The sequence below is a fragment of the Astyanax mexicanus genome, chromosome 14, assembly GCF_023375975.1.
Source record: "Astyanax mexicanus isolate ESR-SI-001 chromosome 14, AstMex3_surface, whole genome shotgun sequence".
Classification (NCBI taxonomy): domain Eukaryota; kingdom Metazoa; phylum Chordata; class Actinopteri; order Characiformes; family Acestrorhamphidae; genus Astyanax; species Astyanax mexicanus.
In genome coordinates this window covers 29052525-29076976 of record NC_064421.1, presented here as the reverse complement: position 1 = coordinate 29076976, position 24452 = coordinate 29052525, and the positions used below count along the sequence as shown (strand labels likewise).

Sequence of the window (24452 nt, the reverse complement as noted above, 5' to 3'; positions counted from 1 at the left end):
ATACCTCAGCAACTGCCTAGCAACTCTTTAGCAACATCATATCAACCACCATAGCAAACATTTTAGCTGCACAAACATCCCGCATTACATTTTCTAGTTGTAGGCTAATGTTTTATGTTTATAATTATAATTATTATTATTTATTAATTATTTAAGTATTCTCTGGTATTCTTGCTTAGCTCATGTGGAGGAGCTATTTGCTCTTCGCTCAGAAAGAGATTTCACTCAGATTTTAAAATAAAATTAACTAATTAAATATCTTAAGACCTTTCCTATTAATAAATAAATAAAAAAAATCAGAATCAATACAACAGCACAAACATTAACAACATTAATAATAATAGATACCTAATCGAGACAAACTGTCCCATAGTGGATGACCATTACTATAGCAAAGGAGCTCTTTACAGCACATTCCACAAAACAGGTAAACCCAAACAAAAATAAGAAATTAAAATTAGATAACTTATACATTTTATAGAATAAATACAAATACAACTTTTATTTTTTTAAAGCAGTTGAATGAAATGAAATAAATGCAGTTTAATTAAATACATCAATTAAGTAAAAAATTTAAAAATTTTAAAATTTAGCTTTCCAGTGAAAGCCGGAGCTGGGAAAGGGGCGTGGCCATTGGAGGGATGCAGGAGTGGGCGGGGCCGTTCTGTCAGAACCGAACTCAGAGCTCAGAACTCTCAAACCCGAACTGCACACAGCCTTCAGCGAACTATACTAACTACATTAACTTTACACAGCCTAAAATGCCTCTCCCACACCTCACCCTACCCAGCCTCCCCCTACCCAACTTCACCTTACCCAACCTCACCTTACCGAACCTCCCGAGTGTTCCTAATGTTCTGCGTGTTCCGAGTCCTCGCGCGCTGTTCCTGGACTGCAGCAGTGTGTTGGATCATGGAGTTTGGAGTGGTGAGAAAAAATAGTGTTTTTTTTATTTTTAGTTATTTTTTATTGACTTTATTAGAGTTAAATGTAATTAAGAAGCAACTGAAAGTGAACAAATATACATGTTTTATTGTATAAATGGTCCTTGATGTAAAACTGGATCCAGATTATCTCTAAACCATTTCACATGTGAAGGATCAGCCTGAGCTCCTGCTCTGCTACTGCGAGTAATCCAGAACACAGTGGATTTACTGCATAATTAAATGACATATAAAAATATACAACAATAGATTCCAGTATACTACAATAAATCTGGAAATTTACAGAAATATTAAATATAAAATGATAGAGTGTATTACAAAAAGTCTGTTTACTTGCGTTCACTTATTATTTTTTATTTATTACCAAAAAACAACAGTAAAAAAAAAAAAAAGAAGAAGAAGCCAGTGGTTGATTTGTCATGATGAATTTAAACCAGGTAAATAATCGTGACTTCAAAAAATATAAAATATTTTTACATTATTTATTATAGCTTGAATTATTGACCAATGACATTAAATATAAACTTATACGCAACTGTTTAATGTGGGCCGGAATACTGGGGGAGGCGTGGTATTCGGGGGCGGTATTTGATAGATGTTTAGCTCCACCAATCGCCTGTTAGCTCAGAGGAGGCGGGTCTTTGGCTGCGTCAGACGCTGTGCCGCGCTGGCTCCGCCCCTCTATCTGATTTGGCCTAAATGGTCAGGGGGTGTTATCTGTGTGCGTGTGTGTGTGTGCGCGAACGTTATTGCGAGTGTGTGTGTGTGTGTGTATGAAAGCAGCTCTGGGTCGTGCTGTTGAGAAAATAATCCAAGGTCATTGGTGCTCGGTGTGTGTATGTGTGTGACTGTCTGTGTATGTGTGTGTGTGTGTGTGTGACTGTGTGTGTGACAGCGGCAGAGGAACGCTTCAGGCAGGGAACAGTGTTCAGTGTTTCCACTAATGTACGGTAAGGACTAATCTATATCTAAAAGGACCAATCTCTATCTCTGTCTGTGTATGTGTGTGTGTTTGTGTGAGTGAGTGTGTGTGTGTGTATGTGTGTGTGTGATTAATCTGTGCTCGTGCAGTCAGGAGTGATGATGTGTATTACAGGAGATGATGGCGTTCAGTACAGATGATGTTTCAGCAACAGATAGGATCTTCCTCATAGCAGAATAAGCAGGATCAGAACAAATGCACTAGGGATGTTAAATATATTAATACTGTATGATGATATTTTGTTTTGCCATACTGTATAGATTTGTAATTATTAGAAAACGTGGTACGAGAAGATTGGTGTCAGAAGTGGTATATTTAGTGTTGTGTTTTAGTCTCATCCACTAGAAAGCAGCATTGTACTCTGTGGTTAGATCCCACTGTTCTGATTGGATCAAAAGTAAACTTTTACTTTGAGTAGCTTCTCATTTGTTAAACAACTATGTTGAAAGACTCATCCTGTGACCGTGAAAAAGATGTTCATCTGATTCAGAAGGTCATGAATCAAGCAGAGAAAACATCAGAAAAATGATGTTAAGTATTGTCCAATTCATTACTAAAAAGTGGAAGAACAGTAGGGAAATATCATCTTCCAGGAAGGAATGATGCTTCAAAAAAATCATGAATGATGGTGATCAGTGATTACTTAAACGTTTGGTAATCAAATGATTGAAAAACAGCACTAGAACACAGGGGTATGTTTAATAGTGAAAGTAAGAGCTTTTCCACACACACAATACATTGAAGGGAACCCAAGGGATTGGGACAAAACAACTGTGTAGCCTTAGGAAAAGCACTTATCAGTGAGGCTAACTGGCAACAACGGCTTCAGTTTGATAGAGAGTGTAAAGATTGGACTTCGGAGCAATGGGATCTTTTGGATGTGCTGAAGAAGATTTTGTGCAAATACAATACAAGGAATAGATAATTGGAACCAGTAGGTTTCATTGGAGGGGTTAAATATGGGCCAGGTCTGGGTTTCACAATGTGCTGTACTTTATAGGTGCTGGACTGTAATGATGAGGCCCATTTGGAAATCCCAACTTGATCCCAATGTAACCCAGCATGCTGGTTCAGGAAGGAACACGGAAAAAAGCAATATGGAGAAACAATGAAAAAAGAAATGTAAAATAACGGTACAGACAGTCCATATACAGCTCTGGAAAACATTAAGAGACCACTCTAAAATGATACATTTCTCTGAATTTATTTTTTATAGGTAAATCTTTGTTCCAGCTGTCCAAAATGTCTAAAGGACTCATCACTATGATCAGAAGATCACTTGTTTGAATCCCAGTCATGTAGTTTGCCATCAGCTGCTGGAGCCTCAAGAGAGCACAATTGGCCTTGCTCTCTCTGGGTGGGTAGATGGCACTTTTCCCTCCATCACTCCTAGGGTGATGTAGATCAGCACAAGGCGTCTGTGAGCTAATGTATTGGAACCAAGCTCTCTAAATGCACTGTGATGCTACTCGGAGGCGGAGTCTGACTTCACATGTTTTGGAGGAGGCATGTGCTAGTCCTCACCCTCTCTGTGTTGTGGAATCACTAGATGAGGGATATACAGCTGAGTAGTAGTTGAATTGACCCGGCTAAATATGGAGAAAAGGAGGAAAGAAATTAAAATTCTAATGCGATCTTCAGCCTGGCTCTTCTTATCTTTCCAACTGTTCTTTCCCTGCACTTCCCCCAGCTTCTATTCTCCATGCGTTTTGTAGGTCACCTAATGTCATCCTGCAGTTTCTGACTGACATTTGAATAAGTCGACAGTTAATGTCCAGACCTAAATCCCCTTGAAAACCTTTGGAATGTAATAAAGAGGAAGATGGATAATTACAAGCCACCAATCAAAGCTGAACTGCTTACATTTTTGCACCAGGAGTGATATAAGTTCACCCAAAAGCAGTGTGTAAGACTGGTGGAGGAGAGCATACCAAGACTCCAAAAAGCTGTGATTAAAAACCAGGTTTCCACCAAATATGGATTTAGTACATTAGTATTGTTCTTTCCAAATAATTATATGAACTTGGTTATTTCCACTGCATGTTTTTTGTTATTTTAATAATTTCTCATTTTCTGCAAATAAATGCTCATCAAATGCAATATTAATTTTACTTGAACATATACCTATAAATAGTAAAATCAGAGAAAACTTTTTGCAAATAAAACATATACGTTCAGAAAAATATAAATTCAAAATATATATGTATAAACATTTGTTAAGTTTACTGTACTTAAAAATTGTATTACACAAACATAATATACCTTTTAGATTCACTGTACGTAAAAGTTATATTACACAAACTTAATATTTCTTAGGTAATCAGTTATAACGAAAGTTTTGAGTTTAGTGAACTTATTGAACTTATTGAGTTGAACAGTGTCGGAGAACTTTAGTCGCTTAGAAATTTCCTTGGTTCTTTCTGAGCTCGCAGACTATTAAACGTCTTGCTCTTTGAGTGATCTTTGTTGGTGGACACTCCTGGATAGAGTAATAATGGAACAAAATTTTACCCATTTTTACACAATCTGTGGATTGGTGGATTCTAAACTCTTCAGAGATGAAGAGATCTTTGTGGCCTTTCCAGCCTGATGAACATCAACAGTGCTGCTTTTTTCTAGCCCTTTTTTAAATTCTTTTCATTTTATTTGTTTTGGGACAAAATCAGTGTGATGCTGGCACAATGAGCTAAATTTAGCTCCTGTTTTAAGAATCCCTAATATTTCAGAGCATCTGTATTTAGAGCAGCTGCATCAAAGGAAATTGGGAACAAGGAAGTAGAAGAGAAAGCGGCATGATGAGATTTTGGAATGGTTGGTTATGGAGGTGTACAGGTCCCGTATGGCATCCTGGAGACATTCTTGGGAAACCCTTGCTGTGTGTGGGTGAGCATTACCCTGCTAAAAAAATGCATTCAGTTGGCAGTTCTGCCATGAGAGGCAGCAGCATGTGTCTGCAGGATGTTCTGCACATATCACTGAGCTGTTAGTGTTCTTTGTATCACTACTAGGCGTTACTGACTGTTGTGGCCTTTTAGACAGGTTTTTTTTTATTTTGGGTTGATATGATGTAATTTGGCTTAACACAAGCCTGCCCCCGGCCAGGCAGCAGAGTCTGCTATCCAGACAGCGGTGCTGAAGCGTGGGACTGTGTGTTCAGCACCGTGGACAGCGGCAGAGCTCTGAGAGGGTCATCGTGTCTCATCCTGTTGATGGAGACTCTGCACCTGACAGTCCACCAGGGCACTTGTTTTTTTAAATTAACACGAGCTGCCTGTGCATTTTTATTAAGATGCCTGCAAAAGCAGATAATAGTTTTTTAGATCAAAATAAATGGCTAATTTTTGATAACGGATCAATAGCACTGTGCTGGTCAGATTGGGAAGGTTTGTGGTTTAATATGATATGTGGACTATGGCTATAGTTTTCTTAAGTCTTTAGTTTTTAGGCTTAGAACACCAATGCTCATTAACAGTGGCCAGGTTTAACTCAGTTCCAGTAATAGGCTTAGAGTGTGTTTATCGAGATGCTAACCGTTTTCTAAGCTGAAATAATCACTGACAACACTAAATTAGCCACTGTCTGCCACCAGTATACAGATCTGGAAAAAAAGAAGGCACTTGAAAATGTTGGGTTACTTTGATTTTACCAAATTGAAAACCTCTGGAATATATTCAAGAGGAAGATGAATAATCACAAGCCATCAAACCAAACTGAACTACTTGGATCTTTGCACCAGGAGTGGCATAAAGTAATCCAAAAGCAGTGTGTAAGACTGGTGGAGGAGAACATGCAGTGAATACAAAACAGGGGTTTTAATCCACCAAATATTGATTTCTGATCTCTTAAAACTTTATGAATATAAACTTGTTTTCTTTGCATTATTTGAAGTCTGAACGCTCTGCATCTTTTTTGTTATTTCAGCCATTTCTCATTTTTTGCAAATACATGCTCTAAATAACAGTATTTTTATTTGGAATATGGGAGAAATGTTGTTCGTACTTTATAGAATAAAACTACTATGTTTATTTTACTCAAACATTTACCTAGAAGTAGTAAAATCAGAGAAACTGATTCAGAAACTGAAGTGATCAACAGTTTTTTTTCCAAAGCTGTATATATACCACATATTCATGAGAATTTAGATACGGTTCTGTTTGTGGTTAGAATTGAGGTCTCGATCTGACCTGACTATTAAATATACTCCTCATATTTAATGCGGTTTTGTTTTGGGGGCGGGGTTTAGGTGTGTGCGGTTGCTGCGGGGCTTTAAGGCCCCGCTATAAGAGGCTGGTGGATAACATTTTTCCAGAAGATCCAGAGGTAAGAAATAAAATATATAATAATGATTAGTCAGTGTGTAATGTATTTAAATTTGGACATTTTGAATTGGACAGTTTAGAAATTCTTGTTCAGTATCTCTCTGTCTCTCTCTCTCACTCTCTCTCTCTCTGTCTGAAGGATGGATTGGTAAAGGCTAATATGGAAAAGCTGACATTTTATGCTCTATCTGCTCCTGAGAAGTTGGACCGGATCGGGGCTTATCTGTCAGAGAGGCTCTCCAGAGATGTGGCTCGCCACCGATATGGGTAAATTTAGGGCAGCAGGGGGCAGATACCAGGCGATGAGTTAAATTTACTTAAATTATTTGATAAAATTGGTTGCCTTATACCTTATAAAATTATAGCACTTTGCCAACACAGAGTCTCTTAGCCTACAACATTGATTCCAGACAGATAATCAACATATATAGGGGGTTGCATATTCTTAGCTACATTTGCGATGAATCAGAATTTGGGAGTCCAACTTTTTTCTTTACTGAATCGGACTTGATTCAGGGTGCCTCAAGCTTAAAATAGGTGGCTATTTTTATAGTTTTCTTTTCACGGATTCAAACTGACTCATTTGCCATTCTACTCGACTACACGTTTTCTGTGAATATGTATTTTCTTCACTTACAAATCTAAAAAACAAACAAAAAGCCTGCCTAAACATGAAAGATGATTTTTGACTGTTCCTGAGCCCTACCAAGCCACGAATGGATTATCTTTGTGCTTCAACAGAGGCCCTAACATTACATTAATTAAGCACACTTATAAATGTTTTATTTGTGCTGCCAACACTGACGGTGGGTGTCAGAAACACCCGGTAAGATGGTATTACTGAGTGAAGCATTGCTAATGTTAGGTTTATGTGTGTTTTTAGATATGTGTGCATCGCAATGGAGGCTTTGGATCAGCTTCTGATGGCTTGTCACTGCCAGAGCATTAACCTGTTTGTGGAAAGCTTTCTCACCATGGTGCGGAAACTCCTTGAGGCCGACAAACCCAACCTGCAGATCCTGGGCACCAACTCTGTGAGTCATGTTCTGGTGCTTGTTTAGGATCTAATTCCATCTTAGTAAGTCGAGGCAACACGTTAGTATTTTGTTCTCTCATCTTAATGATGTTTTTCCGTAGTTAAATATAGACTGCACATTGTATTAAATATCAGTGGCAGTATCTGTGATATTCTGCCTGGCTCTGTGGGCATGGTCGGCGTCGGCACTGATCCACAGGGCCGAAATATAAAAGCTTAAAGATTAAAGTCGGATTACTTTTCCCAGATTTAGGCCAAACCGCCCGGTGCTTAAAACTGCAGGTCCTAGAAATATGGAAACACTGCAGTAGATGTGAGATTGAAATATATTCTAAAGTGAAATCTATTCACTTCATTGTGTGATTGCGCTGTGTGTGTGTATATATATGTATATTTTATTTTTATTTAAATCCATCTCAGTAATACATGTGTTTTTGCCTGAAAGCGCAACACACATGATTTGAACAGATGCAAATAAACATGAATTCAGTAAAAAGTTATAAGTATGCCTCATTTTTAGGTAAATAGAATATATTCTGTAAGCCAAGTTGAAGAATACATTCATTTCCAGATTTCCTGGATGCCAGTTCCATTAGCAGCTCATCTGATTTAACATCAGTGAGCTTTAATTTACCAAAACAGTTGTTTATATGATGAAAACTAGAAATAACTCTGTTAAACTAGGAAAACAGTGCTGTAAAAGCACTGCTTTTTGTAAAATTGCTGTTTGAATTTATTGTAATGGTACTATTTTACTAAGCTAATAAACACTTACAACCCAGATAAGAAGCGTTTTCTTTACTTACAATTCCCACAGGTGCCTAAAACAATAAAAAATACAGTGAAGAAAGTGATCTATTGCAATTTAACATTATAACAAAACACTTTCATACTTTAATTATTTTTAATTATAATTATTCAGAACAGTGGATACAACACTGCTCTCTAGTGGTCGGAGTTTAAACACAATATTAACCACTTCTAAAGTAAAAATTAAATCTGAATCGATGATGCAGTGTTTTTTTTAACATAATATTGCCATATTTTCTGTGTAGATTATTAGTGAATGTAACAGTGAGTCTTACAGCCAGTGTTTAAATATTATTTGGAAATAATGTAAATTAGAGGCTTTGTGTGATGTACATTAGTTTCTTTATTTATTTGATTTTGTTTTTGGTAAAGTTTGTGAAGTTTGCGAATATTGAAGAGGATACGGCATCGTATCACCGGAGCTACGACTTCTTCATCTCCCGGTTCAGTGAGATGTGCCACTCAGGCTATGAAGATCCAGATATTCGCACCAAGTACATTTACACAACTACAGTTACATTACAACTATTAATACTTTATAACCGTATACACCTATAAATACTTTATAACTGTTTACAACTAAAAATACTTTATTTTTGTTCACAACTATAAATAAAAAAAACTGTGTAATAAATACTCATGTACCATCATCACATTTACTGAGCGTTTATTTTCTCCTAAATTCAGTCATATAAAAAAGTGTGTAAAAAACCCAGGAAAAAATTTGCTATTCACATGTTTAATGTAAAACCATGAGCTGCTGTGTTTGTATAGTGTGTGTGTATAGTGTGTGTGTGTGTAAAATGTGCATGTGTGTGTGTATAATGTGTGTGTGTGTGTTTGTGTGTGTGTGTGTGTGTGTGTATAAGGATTCGGATGGCGGGGATTCGGGGTCTGCAGGGTGTGGTGAGGAAGACGGTAAACGATGAATTGCAGGCAAACATCTGGGATCCTCAGCACATGGACAAGATAGTGCCATCCCTCCTGTTTAATCTACAGCAGGACCAGATCCCAGACAGGTGAGCAAGTGATTTTTAAACGTATCATTCAAATAATCTACTGTAAAATATCCATTAAGTCTTCTGAATATTAAAACTCACAGCATTGTTCATACAGATGGGAGAATTATGACTTCAGCGGTTCCTGACAGAAACAGTGAGGGTTTGGAAAAAGATGGAAAGTTCTGGATCTCCTGTGTGTTTATTAATCCATCGCTCATTCCTTCTGCAATTAAGGTTTACTTTTATGTAAATGGATTAACACCTGAGCTAATGATCACGGATTATGTGTAACAAAAATAAACATGAGTTTATCACTTATCTTACGCTAGCTAGCTAACAGAGGTACATTATGCACACAGCCTACAATAAGTCTGAACAGATTATTAGATAACCTGTTTCTTAGGGTGTTTGTGGTGAGATGTGCCTTATAAGGTTTGCTGTGTTTTCTCTGATTTAATTCGACATATTCTGCATGGGTTTTTTCTCATAGTTTTTGTGTTATACGTTATGAACTCACTGTAATTAAAGGTTTAAAAAATATCAGTCTTTTCACAATATTTAGTTTTCCACTTAGTGCATTGATTTTTATTTGTTAGTATAAATCTTAATATTGTTTTATTTAGTGGTGTATTTAAACTCCGCCACTAGATAGCAGTGTTGTGTCCCACTGTTCTGATTGGATACATTTTTTGTACTATGAGTTTTTTATTTTATTTAAGAAATTTTAATATATTGTGTGTAAATGTATGTGTGTATGTATAGGTGTGCTGAGGGCGATAAGGATGGTACGGTGGATCTAACAGAGAGGTGTCTGAGGGAGCTGCTGGGTCGGGCTGTTTATGGAAACATAAAGAATGCAGTTAAACCCGTCCTGATGTGAGTTATTATTATTATTATTATTATTATTATTATTATTATTATTATGCACTGATTCCAATTTTCCCCTTTAATACTGAACAGATTGTCAGGTATGATGCAGAGTACTGATTCTGTCTCTGACTGTTCTAGGATTTCAGTAACATGATTTTTTTAGGTTGAGTTTTGTTAGGTTATAGTTGGGACCTAATTTTTGGATTTTCCAGTGATCAGTGCTGAATTTTAATCAATGCATGTAAAAAATACATAAAAATTACAAATAGTTTATCTGCTTTTTATTAAAACAGCTAGCTACATTGTTTAGCACTGGTGGGTTATTTATACTTAGGTTTAGCAGAGCACACTGCACGATACACATCCCCTGAAACATGAGGATATTAGAGATTAAAACTGTTAAAGCTCGAAGATGAAATGAGTAAGCTTTCGACTGGAGGAATTGGTGCTAATTTGTCAGCTGGGAAGCTAAGCTAAGTGATTTTAGCCAACCAAGCTAAGCTTTCCATCCAGAACTATGCACAGGTTGTGTTAGTAGTTCTATAAATTATCCTGTGATTAATATGGATTTATTTTCCAGGCACCTGGATAATCATTCTCTGTGGGAGGGGAAAAGCTTTGCTGTTCGCTGCTTTAAAATCATAATGTACTCCATTCAGGTAAGATTTAACATTACCAAAAGTTACCATTACCATTAGCTTTACTAATTACTTTCACTAAATATTACTAAAGCCAAACTAGCTAAACTTGACATATCTCATGCACATTTAAATAGCTAACAATGTAGCATTTTCCAGAGATTTCCGTAAAATAAATATAAATTTAACTCTCTTATTATAAACTCTTAGCTAATCTCTGATACTTAAATATTTAAATAAAACGTACCCCACTAAGAATAGTGCTAATTTGGAATTTGGAATAACATTTTCATGAATAGAATAAAAAAGAATCAATGTTATCAGGGGGTCCTTTGCAAATATGTAAGATTGATTTATTTTGATTAATTTACAGTGGCTTGCAGAGTATTCATACCCCTTGAACTTTTTTAGTTTACTTTTTTGCATTTTGTCACCTTGTTTTAAGTGAAGTGGAACAAAAACGATACATGTGATGAAAAATGATGAAAAATGTGATGTGCAAAAATATTCAGCTCCTTTTTTTCTAAAACCCCTAAACAAAATCAAGTGCAGTATAAATATACCTATTCTGCATCGAACTCAGTGGTTTGTTAAAGAGCACTAGTAAACAAACATAATCATTAAGACCATGGAACTCACCAGAAAAGTCCACAGGACAACTATAAGTCGTGCACTTCACAAATCTGGCTTTTATGGAAGAGTGGCAAGAAGAAAACTATTGTTGAAAGAAAGATATAAAAAGTGCTAAATAAATCTTATTTAGTGCAAGAAATAGTTCTTGGCATATTTTCTATAATTTTATGCCAAATAGAAACCAAAATTATAGTTTTTTTTCTTTTCTATCAGTCCCAGCATTCCCACCTGGTCATCCAGCAGCTGCTCGGTCATTTAGATGCCAACAGTAAGAGCTCGGCGACGGTGCGAGGCGGGATTGTGGAGGTGATTTCTGAAGCAGCGGTGATCGAGGCCAGCGGTTCAATCGGTGCGTGAGAGGACCGTACACTGACCGGCCCCTAGAGGGCCTCATAAAGCCTAAAAATTCATTCATACACTAAAGTCCCCTGAGATAGTGTGTATTGGGTGAGTGGGTGTGTATATAGGCCATTTCACCGAATGGGTGCCAATTCTGTCCCCAGAAATTTACATAAAGACAAAATAACTTTAAAATACATTTTATTATTAAGAAGTGTCTTGTACATTGACCTAACTTCAAAAGTACAGTATGTAATTAAAAATAAAAAGAAGAACTACTTATTAAATTGAGAAAATAGCATTTGTCACCTGTCCCCACTTTCTAACTATAAACTTTACCATAAAATATAATTATTAAAATCCTCCAGAGATGTAATTTATTTTAAAAATCCATAATATTTAAGTTAAAATACACGCTTCAGTTGTGTCCCTGGGTTTCACTCAGTCCTGCTACCATAAAACATTACCTGGAACATCTACAACAGGAAGTGACATCAGTTGGTTCTACTGAAGACCATGAGAAGACCAAAATTAAATTTCCTCATTTGTTTTTCTGTATATTTGATCTTATTGTTACTGTAAATGAGGAGGTTCCTGTTATAACACTCATTCCTGTTACCTAAATGAATCAATACATCTTATTTGTTTATTTTTAAAATACAGATTTTGGGAAAATCACTAGAATGTGCACAGGGTCCTCATGTTATTAGCATAGCCACCATTCAGCTATTTTTCATGTTTTTGCTAATTCTAGGCTAAAACTTCATTCCAGTTATTTTCATTCTTGTTACTCAAAACATAAAAAGTAACAGGAATGAGTGCCAGTAACAGGAGTGATTTTTTTTGTCATAACTATCAATTATTTGAACATTCAGTCAACCATTTCTTTAACATAAAGACTTTCTTAGGAGAAAATGAAAGGAATTTGTGGACTTGCTTTTAAACATGCTTTTTAAATGTCACATAAGTTTGGTAACCATCTTCAACTTAGTCACCTTGTAAAAAATTAAGTAAAGCTACCTGATTATGACCAGTGAATGTTTTGAATAGTTAAATACATGTGTTATTAGATTCAGGGTTGAAAAAAAAGATTTAAAAAATAAGTGTAATTTGGAAGAATTACAACAAGCAAATGGTACCCGTTCGGTGGAATGGCCTTTATAATGTGTGTGTGTCTGTGTGTATAATGTTTGCGTGTATAATGTGTGTGTGCAGGGCCGACAGTGTTGGAAGTGTTTAACACTCTGCTGAAGCAGCTGCGTCTGAGTGTGGACTATGAGCTGGGTGGTGGGTGCAGTGGCAGCGGTGGTGGCGGGGGGCTGCTCAGGGTACAGGAGGAGAGGCAGCTGCAGGAGTCGGTCATCAGGACCGTGGGTGAGGGTTTTTCTGTGGTTTAAATTATATTAAAGCAGCAGTTTTAGTTGGCTGAGTGCCATTATATGTAATATTTTCCCCCTGCTCTTACTCTGTGCCCCAAGGTTCGTTTGCCGGCACTCTGCCCACCTACCAGCGCTCAGAGGTCATGCTCTTTATCATGGGCAAGATTCCTGTCCCGGGCATGTATCCTACGCTGGGTTCCTCCAACTCAGGGTGAGCTCTGATTCCTAATGCAGCTCCACGGATCAAAGAACACATTCCTCTCACTCCAGACTGTAGTTCAGTATCTGTTTTTATTATTTTCCTCCTTTAATTCTGTTCTTTAATACTTAGGACCCCACAGGATAGACCACCACAGGGCAGCTATTATTATTTGGGTGGTGAATCCTTATTCTCAGCACTGCAGTGATGCCTAGAGATGGACCAGAAATCATCACCATTTCACATTTAGAGAAAGTAAAATATATTAATTCATTAATAATTTAGTCTGGCGCCCTAACATGCTGCTTGCTGCTGGAGATAGAAGCGCAAGTGCAGTGGAGCAAGGCGCCTTAAATTTGGGAAAAAATGTAAAACGTAATAATTAATAACGTCAGATCAAGTGTAGTTCAAACAGTGTAATACAACACATTATTACCACCATCTTTACTGCAATACAATCATATAAAATCATATAAAACTTAATATGAGTAAATAAATGTAAAGTTCATTAAATATTGTCAAATATTTAAGGTTGAGGTTTTGTTGTGTTATATTTGTTTACATGATTTGAATAAATCCGTTTTCATTATTGGTGAAGAAGAGCAGAATTTCACCTCAGACCTGCACAGTTATCTAACTATATCAGGTTAGGTTATAACAGGCTGAGGCTGCAGAAGTTCTTTGGTGCGTCAGGGAAATGCTGGATGCTTGTTGGATCTGTGAAGTACTAGAGGGGCAGAGCTCTGGTTGACTCTGTGGAGCACTAGAGGGGCGGAGCTCTGGTTGACTCTGTGGAGCACTAGAGGGGCGGAGCTCTGGTTCACTTGATGGATAATGGGTATTGAAAGGGGGCATAGGGGGGGTCACAATGTAATGCTGTGTTTGATTGGTGTATAAGAGATTTCTAATCTGGTTTGGTTTATGTTTTAGGTTTGAGGGCAGCAGGATGATCCAGATTATGCTTCTGAAATCACTGCTGCAGGTTTGCTGATTTATCTAATCAGATTATTATTTCCCATGATTTTTTATTTGTTAGATGAGATACAATAGATGTATTTTAAATACATCATAACAGATCTCTCTCTTTCTCTTTCTGCCTCTATCTCTCTCTGTCTCTGTACCTCTCTCTCTCTCTTTCTCTACCCTCCCTCTCTCAGGTGACGGTGGGTTTCCAGACGACGAATATGTTGACGGCTCTGCCGAGTTCGTTTCTGGATCCTCTGCTGTCCTTCACGCTGATGGAAGATGCTGAGATTCGTCTGCTGGTTCTGGAGATCCTCATCAGTCTCATCGATCGCCATGAGAACCAGCTGAAGTTCTCTCTGAGGTCTCCACTTCTCACTTCTTTATTCACCACATCCCGAGTCCCATAGCTAAATGTCTACACCTCCAGTTCTTAAAGATACGGTCAAATATCTTTAATACATTAAATATAATTATTCTATCATAAGAGTTAATCATTAGGATTGATAATAATTGAATTTGTTGTGATTGCCTAATTAAGTCCTGATAAATCAATGTGTGATTAATTTGTTTACAGAGTACTGACTGACATTTCTGTGCTGAAGCTGAAAATGGACAAGTGCTCACGACAAGATAATCTGTTCATGAAGAAGCACTCTCAGAGACTGTACCGCCACGTCTACCTGGCCTGCAGAGAGGAGAACAGTGAACAGCAGCACTTCCAGTCCCTGTTCACTCTGCTGGGGCTCATCTGTGTAGAACTCGCCAACGAGGAGGTGGTGGTGGACCTCATCCGCCTCGCTCTAGCACTGCAGGTACGTCACTATAAATATCTCAGGATAAATACTGACGATAAATAACTCAGGATAAATACTGAGTATTAATAACTCAGGATAAATACTGAGTATTAATAAGTCAGGATAAATACTGACTATAAATATCTCAGGATAAATACTGACGATAAATAACTCAGGATAAATACTGAGTATTAATAACTCAGGATAAATACTGAGTATTAATAAGTCAGGATAAATACTGACTATAAATATCTCAAGATAAATACTGACGATAAATAACTCAGGATAAATACTGACTATAAATATCTCAAGATAAATACTGACGATAAATAACTCAGGATAAATACTGACTATAAATATCTCAAGATAAATACTGACGATAAATAACTCAGGATAAATACTGACAGTAAATAACTCAGGATAAATACTGACAGTAAATAACTCAGGATAAATACTGACGATAAATAACTCAGGATAAATACTGACAGTAAATAACTCAGGATAAATAATGACAGTAAATAACTCAGGATAAATATTGACTATAAATATGTCTGGATAAATACTGACTATAAGTATCTCAGGAAAAATACTGAGTATTAATAACTCCGTATAAATACTGACTATTAATAACTCAGGATAAATACTGACTATAAATATCTCAGGAAAAATACTGACTATTAATAACTCAGGATAAATACTGACTATTAATAACTCAGGATAAATACTGACTATAAATATCTCAGGAAAAATACTGACTATTAATAACTCAGGATAAATACTGACTATAAATATCTCAGGAAAAATACTGACTATTAATAACTCAGGATAAATACTGACTATTAATAACTCAGGATAAATACTGACTATTAATAACTCAGGATAAATACTGACTATAAATAACTAAAATAATACTATAAATAATTATAAATACTGACGATAAATAACTCCGGACAAATACTTATTATATATAACTCAGGATAAGCACTGACTATAAATAAATAAAATAATACTATAAATAATTATGAATACTGACAATAAATAACTCAGGATAAATACTGACTATAAATATTTCAGGACAAATACTGAATATAATTATCTCAGGATAAATACTGACTATAATTATCTCAGGATAAATACTGACTATAAATATCTCAGTTAAAATACTGAGTATTAATAACTCCGTATAAATACTGACTATTAATAACTCAGGATAAATACTGACTATAAATATCTCAAGATAAATACTGACGATAAATAACTCAGGATAAATACTGACAGTAAATAACTCCGTATAAATACTGACTATTAATAACTCAGGATAAATACTTATTATATATAACTCAGGATAAATACTGACTATTAATAACTCAGGATAAATACTGACTATTAATAACTCAGGATAAATACTTATTATATATAACTCAGGATAAGCACTGACTATAAATAAATAAAATAATACTATAAATAATTATGAATACTGACAATAAATAACTCAGGATAAATACTGACTATAAATAACTCAGGATAAACACTGACTATAAATATTTCAGGACAAATACTGAATATAATTATCTCAGGATAAATACTGACTATAATTATCTCAGGATAAACACAGACTATAAATAACTCAGGATAAACACTGCCTTTAAATAAGTCAAGCATAAATACTGACTATAAATAACGTAGGATAAATACTGACTATAAGTTACTCAGGATAAATACTGACTATAAATAACTCAGGATAAATACTGACTATAAGTATCTCCAGATAAGTACTGACTATAAGTAACTCAGGACAAATACTGACTATAAATATCTCAGGATAAATACTGACTATTAATTATTTAGGATAAATACTGATTATTAATAACTCAGGATGAATACTGACTATTAATACTTTTTTAAATATCTCAAGATAAATATGAAGGAAGTATGATTTGTGAATATTATATAAACTGAGCAGATTTCTACCGATATTCACTGTGATTAATTTTGAGTAATTTTATTTTAACTAAATGTTTTTTTATGATTTCAGGATCTGGCTGTAACTGAAGAGGCTCTTCCTGTGTTTAACCGCTGCGCTGTCCACGCTCTGTCAGCGGCATATTTAAACCTAATCAGTCAGCTGACCACCGTGCCCACCTTCTGCCAGCATGTGCACGAGGTGAGCTGGAGCTGAGATCTGGGTGGGTGTGGTCATGTGTCTAGAATCAGACTCACCTGCTGGACTCGGGGGTGGGTCCTCCTGGTGCCCCTGTGGTTGAAAAGCATCACTTAAGTTCCTCTAGAGCAGAAAAACAAGACTCTAAGATGTTAATGTTTTAATGATAATGTTTTTAATGAGTGTCCAGCTAAAGAAGCTCTTCTGCCCCCATTAGAAATTATTATTATTAATATTATAAAAAAACAAAAAGCTCTTTACAACAGGTGCTTCGGGGCATCCACTTGCTCATGCAAATACTTCGCTTTTTACACCATTATTCAGGCTCAAAGTAGCTCCACCCTTCATTGGTAGAATCCGGAGAGCCCTGACATTTAAAATGAGGCATAAATACCTTTAAAAGTGCAAATAAGCTTATTAAAAAACACTGTTTGCAAGCTGTACCATAACCTAATTTCAGGGTTACACTACAGGTTGTAAACAGTGTTTTTTTAATAAGCTTTTTGTGCACTTTTAAAGTTCTTAATGCCTCGTTTTAAATGTCAGGGCTTTCCTATTCAACAAAGGTAACCTTTATCATGTTTTACTACCCTAAAAGTCAATTTTACACCGGAGTTCTCCTTTAAAGTAAGAAGAAATAATATTGATCCCTTTAACTCTCTGGCTTATTACATTATTATTAAGTTTTGCTATTTGTTTGCTATTCATGAACTTGTTGTAAAAGTGTTGTAATGGAGATCTGGCTGTGTGAAGTTTAATGATCCTCTTTCCTGTCGTCCTGCAGGTGATTGAATTGAGGCAGAAAGAGTTTCCCTTCCTGCTGCCGGAGGGTGTCTTCGCTGAGGCTGAGAAGTAAATAGAAAACATTAATAATCAACTATTTAACTACATTTTAACCCCCAGGCTCCTTTACCAACACTGAGCTGATTAGGAGTTATTTTACTTATTTTAGTAGTTTAGTCTTTTTATTAAAAAAAACTTAGATAATTCAGATAACACTTTGTCATACATTCAGAAAACAAACCACAAATACTAAAATCTAAACTCATCAAATTCTCAGATACTACATTAAAGTACTAATAATATTGTGCATACCACAAAAACAACCAGCGTGTGGAGTGACTTACTAAAAAGAACTGACGGGCACAGTGCCCTCTAGTGGATTTTTTTTCATGTATCTCCACTGATTGGGTTCAGTTTATAAACTTCTTCAATAATATAGTCATATTAAATGTGCTACTAAACATTGAGCAGGATGTTAAAGGGTTAACCATCTATCCTGTTTAAGTTAAATTTGATTTCTTTGAATATAATTTTGTGTTTATATATTTAATCATTTAGTTTACATTTACATTCAGTTATTTTCATTATTATTTCTTTATTTACTCTTTGTGTCAGAAAATGTAGAAAAAAGTTCAAGCATTAATAATATTATTAATTTCTGTTATAAGACCACAGCAGTTACATAATAATGTATTATTGAAAGAGTCATTTTTTTTTGTAGTGATTAATTTATTTCTGGTTTTGATGGTTTTATTGTTCCAGGCTGCCAGAGAAGCTGGAGAAGGTGGAGAAGGTGGAGGGCGAGTTCCTGTTCTCCCAGTCTAAGATAGCGGAGACACTGGGTGGGAGCGGCTATAACTCTGACAGACTGGTCACTCCGTACATTCCCCAGATCACAGGTTAGATTATAATCCCAGTTTATTTGTTTATAATCAGACAGTAAAATAATGTGTAATTACTGTGTAAATTTTATAGCTAATAATTATTTCTGCCATGCCCCTCCCTCTCTGCTTCCTGTGTGCTTCTGAGTTTCCTTAAAGCTTCACAATTCTCTGCTACAAATAGTCAACTACAAATTTTAGGTTTGACTAATTGTTAATTTGGAACAGCACCGCTTTACACAAAGTGCTAGGAACGGAAGCCACACCCACAGGAAGTAGAAATTGAGTACATGGCAGAAATGATTGTCAACTAATCAAATCAAATCATAAAATCAAGTTTATGTTTATAACGGATGATGTCGCAAAGCAGATTTACAGAAATGTGGTATGAGACCAGAGAATCAAACAAAACACTGAACAAACAACACAGAACCTCCAGAGATCAACAGAGAAAAAACTCCCTCAGAGCTGGAGGAGGAAACAAGGGTGAACTGTACCTTATACAATCACATGTACTAGAGTAGTATGAAAAATTTGGGCACTTTTGATATATATATATATATTTTTTTTTTTCTTTGTTTGGTTGTTCGAATCAGCAAGTGTTAGTGTATAGTAAGTGTTAGTGTGTAGTATGTGTATGTGGGTAGTGTATTGTAAGTGTTTGTGTGTAGTCTGTAGTAAGTGTTTGTGTGCAGTGTGTAGTAAGTGTACAGTAAGTGTTTGTGTTGGATTTTGTTGCTGGTTTTAGAAGAAGACAGACTCTCCAAAAGGAAGAGCATCGTGGACACCATCTCTCTACAGCTGGATGTGGAGTCCAGACTCAGCCCAGAGAAAGAACAGGTCCGAAACTGTGTGTGTGTCTGTGTGTGTTTGAGTGAGTGTGCGTTTATGTGAGTGTGTGTCTTTGAGTGTTTGAGTGTAAGTGTGTTTGTGTAAAAGAGTGTGTGTGTGTTTGAGGGTGCACGCCCCTGTGTGTGAATGTGTGTCTGAGTATGTGTGTGTGTGTAATTGTGATTGTGTGTGTGTGTTCAGTTGTTATTGAGTAAATATTTTGATATAATTTAATGAAATTTTTCTGTATAGAAATCTCCAGCTGAGCAGATCACATTCGAATCCCTTAAACAGGCCATCGGTAAGATCTTAATTATTACCTAAAAATATGTATTACTAATTAATAATTATTAATGTGTATAGTGTGTGTGTGTGTGTATAATGTGTTTGTGTACAATGTGTGTTTGTGTACAATGTGTGTATAATGTGTGTGTGTGTGTGGTCAGCAGACGGTGTGTGTGTGGAGGAGCAGGAGCGTGAGCGCAGGCGGCTGGTGGTGGAAAGGTTCCAGACGGCTCCGTTTGAGGAGATCGCGGCTCACTGTGGGGCGCGGGTCAGTTATATATACGTATCATAACTGAGTGCATTACCTTATTATTTAGCTTATTTACATGTACACCTACCTGCACCATTATTCTGTGATTAATCACACTTTTTATTTTTGTTTTATATTTTAATTATTAAAACTATTTACTATTAAAATTTTAATAGTGGATATTTAAAAAGCAGAATAAAATAGCATATGTATTAGTGATGTAAGTTACTTAAGTTTTATTCTGTTTCATTTTGTGATTAATCTGGATTAAAATCATGATTCCTTTTCATATTTTCTTCATACAAATGAGTGCCAGTTTCATCAGAACGTTTCTGATAGTCTTTGAGACTGCACTTGAGTTCTTGAAATGTTTCAGGTTCACTGACCATTTCTTTACTTAGTTAAGCAGTTATTGCCATAATATGGATAAAAACATTACTCAAATAGAGCTATTCACTGTACCTCACCAACTCTACTTCTTCACAACTTTACAACTGATGCTCTTAAACACATTAAGAGGCAAGAAATTCAAGTAATTAACTTGTTCAGCACAGCTGTTAACAGCTGTTAACTCATAAAGCTGTCTAAGAAAATGTAGAGATCTGAAAAGCTGTCATCTAAGCAAGAGGTGTTACTATAAAGAATGTAAAATATAAAACATATTCTGGATTGTTTAACACTATTTTGTTTTCTAAATATTTTAATATGTTTTTCTATATGTTTTAATAACTGATGTTTCTTTTTTAAGGCTTCACTGCTGCAGAACAAACTCAACCAAATATTTGAAATCACGATCAGGTATTTATTTTAATGCGGTTAATTCACATGGTTTAAATTAGGGGTGCCAGAAAATATTGATATATTGGAGGATTGTATTATTTAGTTTTCTAATACTGCATTAATTTTCTGTACTGATTATAGATGTAAAAATTAATGTAACTAGATAGCAGTGTTGTACTCTGTTTAGGGTGAGAGCTGATTGTTTTAAAGACTCTTCCAGGCTCTGGTGGAGTCCCATCTGAGGGTTTGAGTTTTCTTTTTTATAGCATTACTCCTAATATTTTAGGCTTTAAAAAGCAGACACCCGTATCTAGATCATAGAGATGGATCCTGGTCATCCATAGTCAGTGTAGGGTGTAGGGTGTGAGTGCAGGGTGTAAGTATCCTGAGGCTGGTGATGATGGACAGGAGGTCCTGTGGTTGACTGAAACCTGCAGAGAGGTGGAGGAGGATCAGGACTGATGACAGTGTGTTGTGGGTGAAATGATTCAGTGGGTAAATATGGGAGATATTTTATTTTCTGCTCCACTCTGGTGTTTTTCTGGGTTTGTTTTTGACTTGCATTTTGTGAATGCTTAAAATTGTTTGAATAAAGGGGATGCATAATCTGTTTCTTTCTTTCTCTCTCTCTCTCTCTATCTCTCTCTCTCACACTTAGGCCTCCCCCAAGTCCTTCTGGATCCATTGGGAATGGGAGCGGGCCGAGCCGCTCAGTACCGGTGTATGAGATGAAGTTCCCAGACCTGTGTGTTTACTGAACCTGCAAATACAGCTCCCTCATGCCACAGCTGATGATCTAAGCCATGTTTTTCCTGTGGGGTGAAAGTGACACCTCATATTTTAATAATTTAAGTGTATTTTGTTGTGTTCCACGGGTTCCGTGGTTCAGGAGTTGTTTACTGGAGTCAGGCAGGTGAATTTCCTGCACATTTCTAATTAAATGTTTTTCATGAGCTGCAAAAAAGTCGTACTCGGAAGCAATAATATTTGGCCAAACCGCTCTCTGCTAAAGCAGAGGATTCTGGTTTATTAACAATAATAGGTTAAATAATAGCAGACACTGATTTAAACCTAGTTGATGTGTAAAACCATGCACATCCACCACTGTGTTAGAGCTGTGTATTGGCAAGAACTTGGTGAGACTATATGTCACTATACAGGGGTTACCATTTAATAATTAAGACGATATTGTGATTCTTTAAATCAAAAATTGAAAAAATTTAAGTATAATAGCACACTAATATATGTATAAAGTCTAAATAAAAGAAAAGTTTATTCATGTTGGTGTATAAGGAATGTTTACCTACAAAAGAAACTTAATAGTATTTTAAAGACTCAGCTCCCTCTGCAGCTCCAGCTCTGTGCAGATCTCTGATCTGTCCTCAAACACTGTCCTTTTTTAACTCAGTTAAACTCAGCTAATCAACTTTAACCAGATTTCAACACACAAGCAGCTACACATCACACTTTACCTACTGAGTTATCTAACCCAGTACACGCTGATTCAGCTTCCAACAACAGAGCTTACAGTTTCATTACACTGCTAAAATACAGGAGTATGAATAAAGTAAATACAATTGGGAAATAAGTATTTGATTCGCTGCTAAGAGTTCTGTAATTGTATTGTAGATTCACTTCAACTGTAAAAGAGATTGTATGATTTTTAAATCATATATTTGCATTTTCTTGCATGAAATAAGTATATGCCCATCAACCAGCAGCAATTCTGTTTCTCATAAAATCTCTTCTTGTGGCGTAATGATGAATCTGAGAAGGTCAGGAATCAGCTCGGAACTAAAGGGAGTACCTGGTTAATGACCTAAAGAGAGCTGGAATCACAGTCTCCACTCGGCGCATCCAGCATGACAATGACCCAAAATACACAGTCAGGGCAACTAAGTAATGGCTCTGTAAGAAGCATTTCAAGGTCCTGGAGTGGCCTAGCCAGTCTCCAGACCTGAACCCAACAGAAAATCTTTGGAGGGAGCTGAAACTCAATGTTGCCCAGCAACAGCCCCGAAACCTGAAAGATCTGGAGAAGATCTAAATAGAGGAGTCGGGGTAAACTTGGTCAAGAACAACAGAAAATGTTTGTCACTGTAATAACAAAAGGGTTTTAAAACCAAAAATGTATTTCTTTCTTTTGTGTCAAATAGTTATTTATTGTAATAAAATATTACTTATTTATTTTTTTACAAAATCATTCAATGTTATTTTCTGGATTTTGGTTTTAAATTGTGTCTCTCACCGTTGAAGTGTAGCTACAATAAAAATAAAAATTACAGATATGTGCATTTTAGTAGGTGTAAAAAATCAGGAGTAACAAATACTAATAACAGAGCCGACAGTTTTATTACACTGATGAAGTATAAATATACATTATATTCTGGACAAAAGTCTCTCTCTTTCTGTCTCTCTCTCTCTCTCTATGAAAAAATTATGAAAACAAAATGTTAACTATTTATAACTATTTGCATAATTTTGCCAAGTTCTTGTAATTTCAATCAAAACAATGGAATCTAACAACATCACTGCTGTCTAGTAGTACCTGTCTGTTGACACCAATCTTTACACGTAAACAAATAATTAAAAATCGATAATTTTTTTGAAAATAAATACAATATTATAAAACAAAATATTGCCATACAATCTAATATATTAATATTTTTTTACACTACTGTGGTTTATATGCTACAAATGCACTTTAGCATGTTATTGTGTGTTAATGTAATGTCTCTTACTGTTACAACAGCTTAATGTTCTTATTATTTGTGTGCATTACAGGTTTATGCACTTTTCTAATTGTAAACATTGGGATGTTGATTCGATTTTTGAAAAGTTCCTCTGTTTCTCTATACATCAGTGTAAAATACTTCATATAGCTAAATAGTCTGATCCTTTTTTTATTTGTTTAACGCTGTGTTTACCTGTACTGGTTACTGTTTCCATATGAGTCGCTTGCATGGAGATAAAGAAAATCTATTTTGCTGTTTTTTTTTTATTTCTGCATGGCCAGAGGCTTGTCTGTCTGTGTCTGAGTAACCTTTGTCAGATCCTTAGAGGTTTATTTGGCAATGTATAATTCTTCTAGTCTGGTAAAAGCATTGCTTGTCCAAAAACAATTATTTTACACCTGATGAGAATTAGAGAGAGTTATAAACAGTATATTGATTTAAATATATGTTGTAAAAGAATCAATAAAAAGGAATTTTGTGAAGTGAGTGTCTTGGCTTGTGTGCATTACATTGTATTGACAACTGACAATGAGTTAAAATGACAATGACATAAAATATTGGCCTTTTCAACGAATATCATATACCAAGCATATGTTAAAGTGTGGTGTTGTGTGGAGCTGTGTAGTTGAGTGTGGAGCTGAGTGGTGTGTAGCATTGTGTGGAGCTGTATGATGGTGTGTAGAGATATTATATATTTAAATATAATATATTTGATATATTTTGCAATAAAATGTAAGAGTACATTTTATTAATAAAATTAAAAGAATTAAGATGCAGCATAATATAACTGAGAAAAAAAAATTATTTATAAAAATATGCAAAAAAGAATAACCTAT

General features: G+C 35.6%; 1 protein-coding gene across 3 annotated transcripts; it reads left to right on the top strand.

Moving 5' to 3' along the window:
* Window positions 1–613: 613 nt before the first annotated feature.
* efr3ba (EFR3 homolog Ba (S. cerevisiae)) lies at window positions 614–24102 on the top strand. 3 transcript variants are annotated; one of them, XM_049464129.1, is made up of 22 exons: window positions 614–927; window positions 6170–6246; window positions 6385–6512; window positions 7129–7279; window positions 8464–8585; window positions 8961–9110; window positions 9855–9968; window positions 10543–10621; window positions 11447–11582; window positions 12788–12946; window positions 13051–13162; window positions 14081–14132; window positions 14308–14477; window positions 14691–14928; window positions 16946–17074; window positions 17856–17923; window positions 18617–18753; window positions 19484–19575; window positions 19819–19867; window positions 20016–20119; window positions 20850–20899; window positions 21540–24102. In XM_049464129.1, exons 1-22 carry the CDS (start codon window positions 642–644, stop codon window positions 21637–21639), a joined length of 2703 nt encoding a protein of 900 aa, XP_049320086.1. In that variant the 5' UTR covers window positions 614–641; the 3' UTR covers window positions 21640–24102. The 3 variants fall into 3 exon arrangements, with proteins under 3 accessions (XP_049320086.1, XP_022528545.2, XP_049320087.1); XM_022672824.2 differs by having other exon boundaries at window positions 20013–20119; XM_049464130.1 differs by lacking the exon at window positions 614–927 and adding an exon at window positions 1642–1894 and having other exon boundaries at window positions 20013–20119.
* Window positions 24103–24452: the final 350 nt, after the last annotated feature.

Coding starts and splice junctions, on each gene's coding strand:
- efr3ba (XM_022672824.2), top strand. CDS start 642: ATGCAGGAGTGGGCGGGGCCGTTCTGTCAGAACCGAACTCAGAGCTCA. Junction 6,513..7,128: donor GTGGCTCGCCACCGATATGG/GTAAATTTAGGG, acceptor GTGTGTTTTTAG/ATATGTGTGCATCGCAATGG. Junction 17,075..17,855: donor TCTGCCAGCATGTGCACGAG/GTGAGCTGGAGC, acceptor GTCGTCCTGCAG/GTGATTGAATTGAGGCAGAA.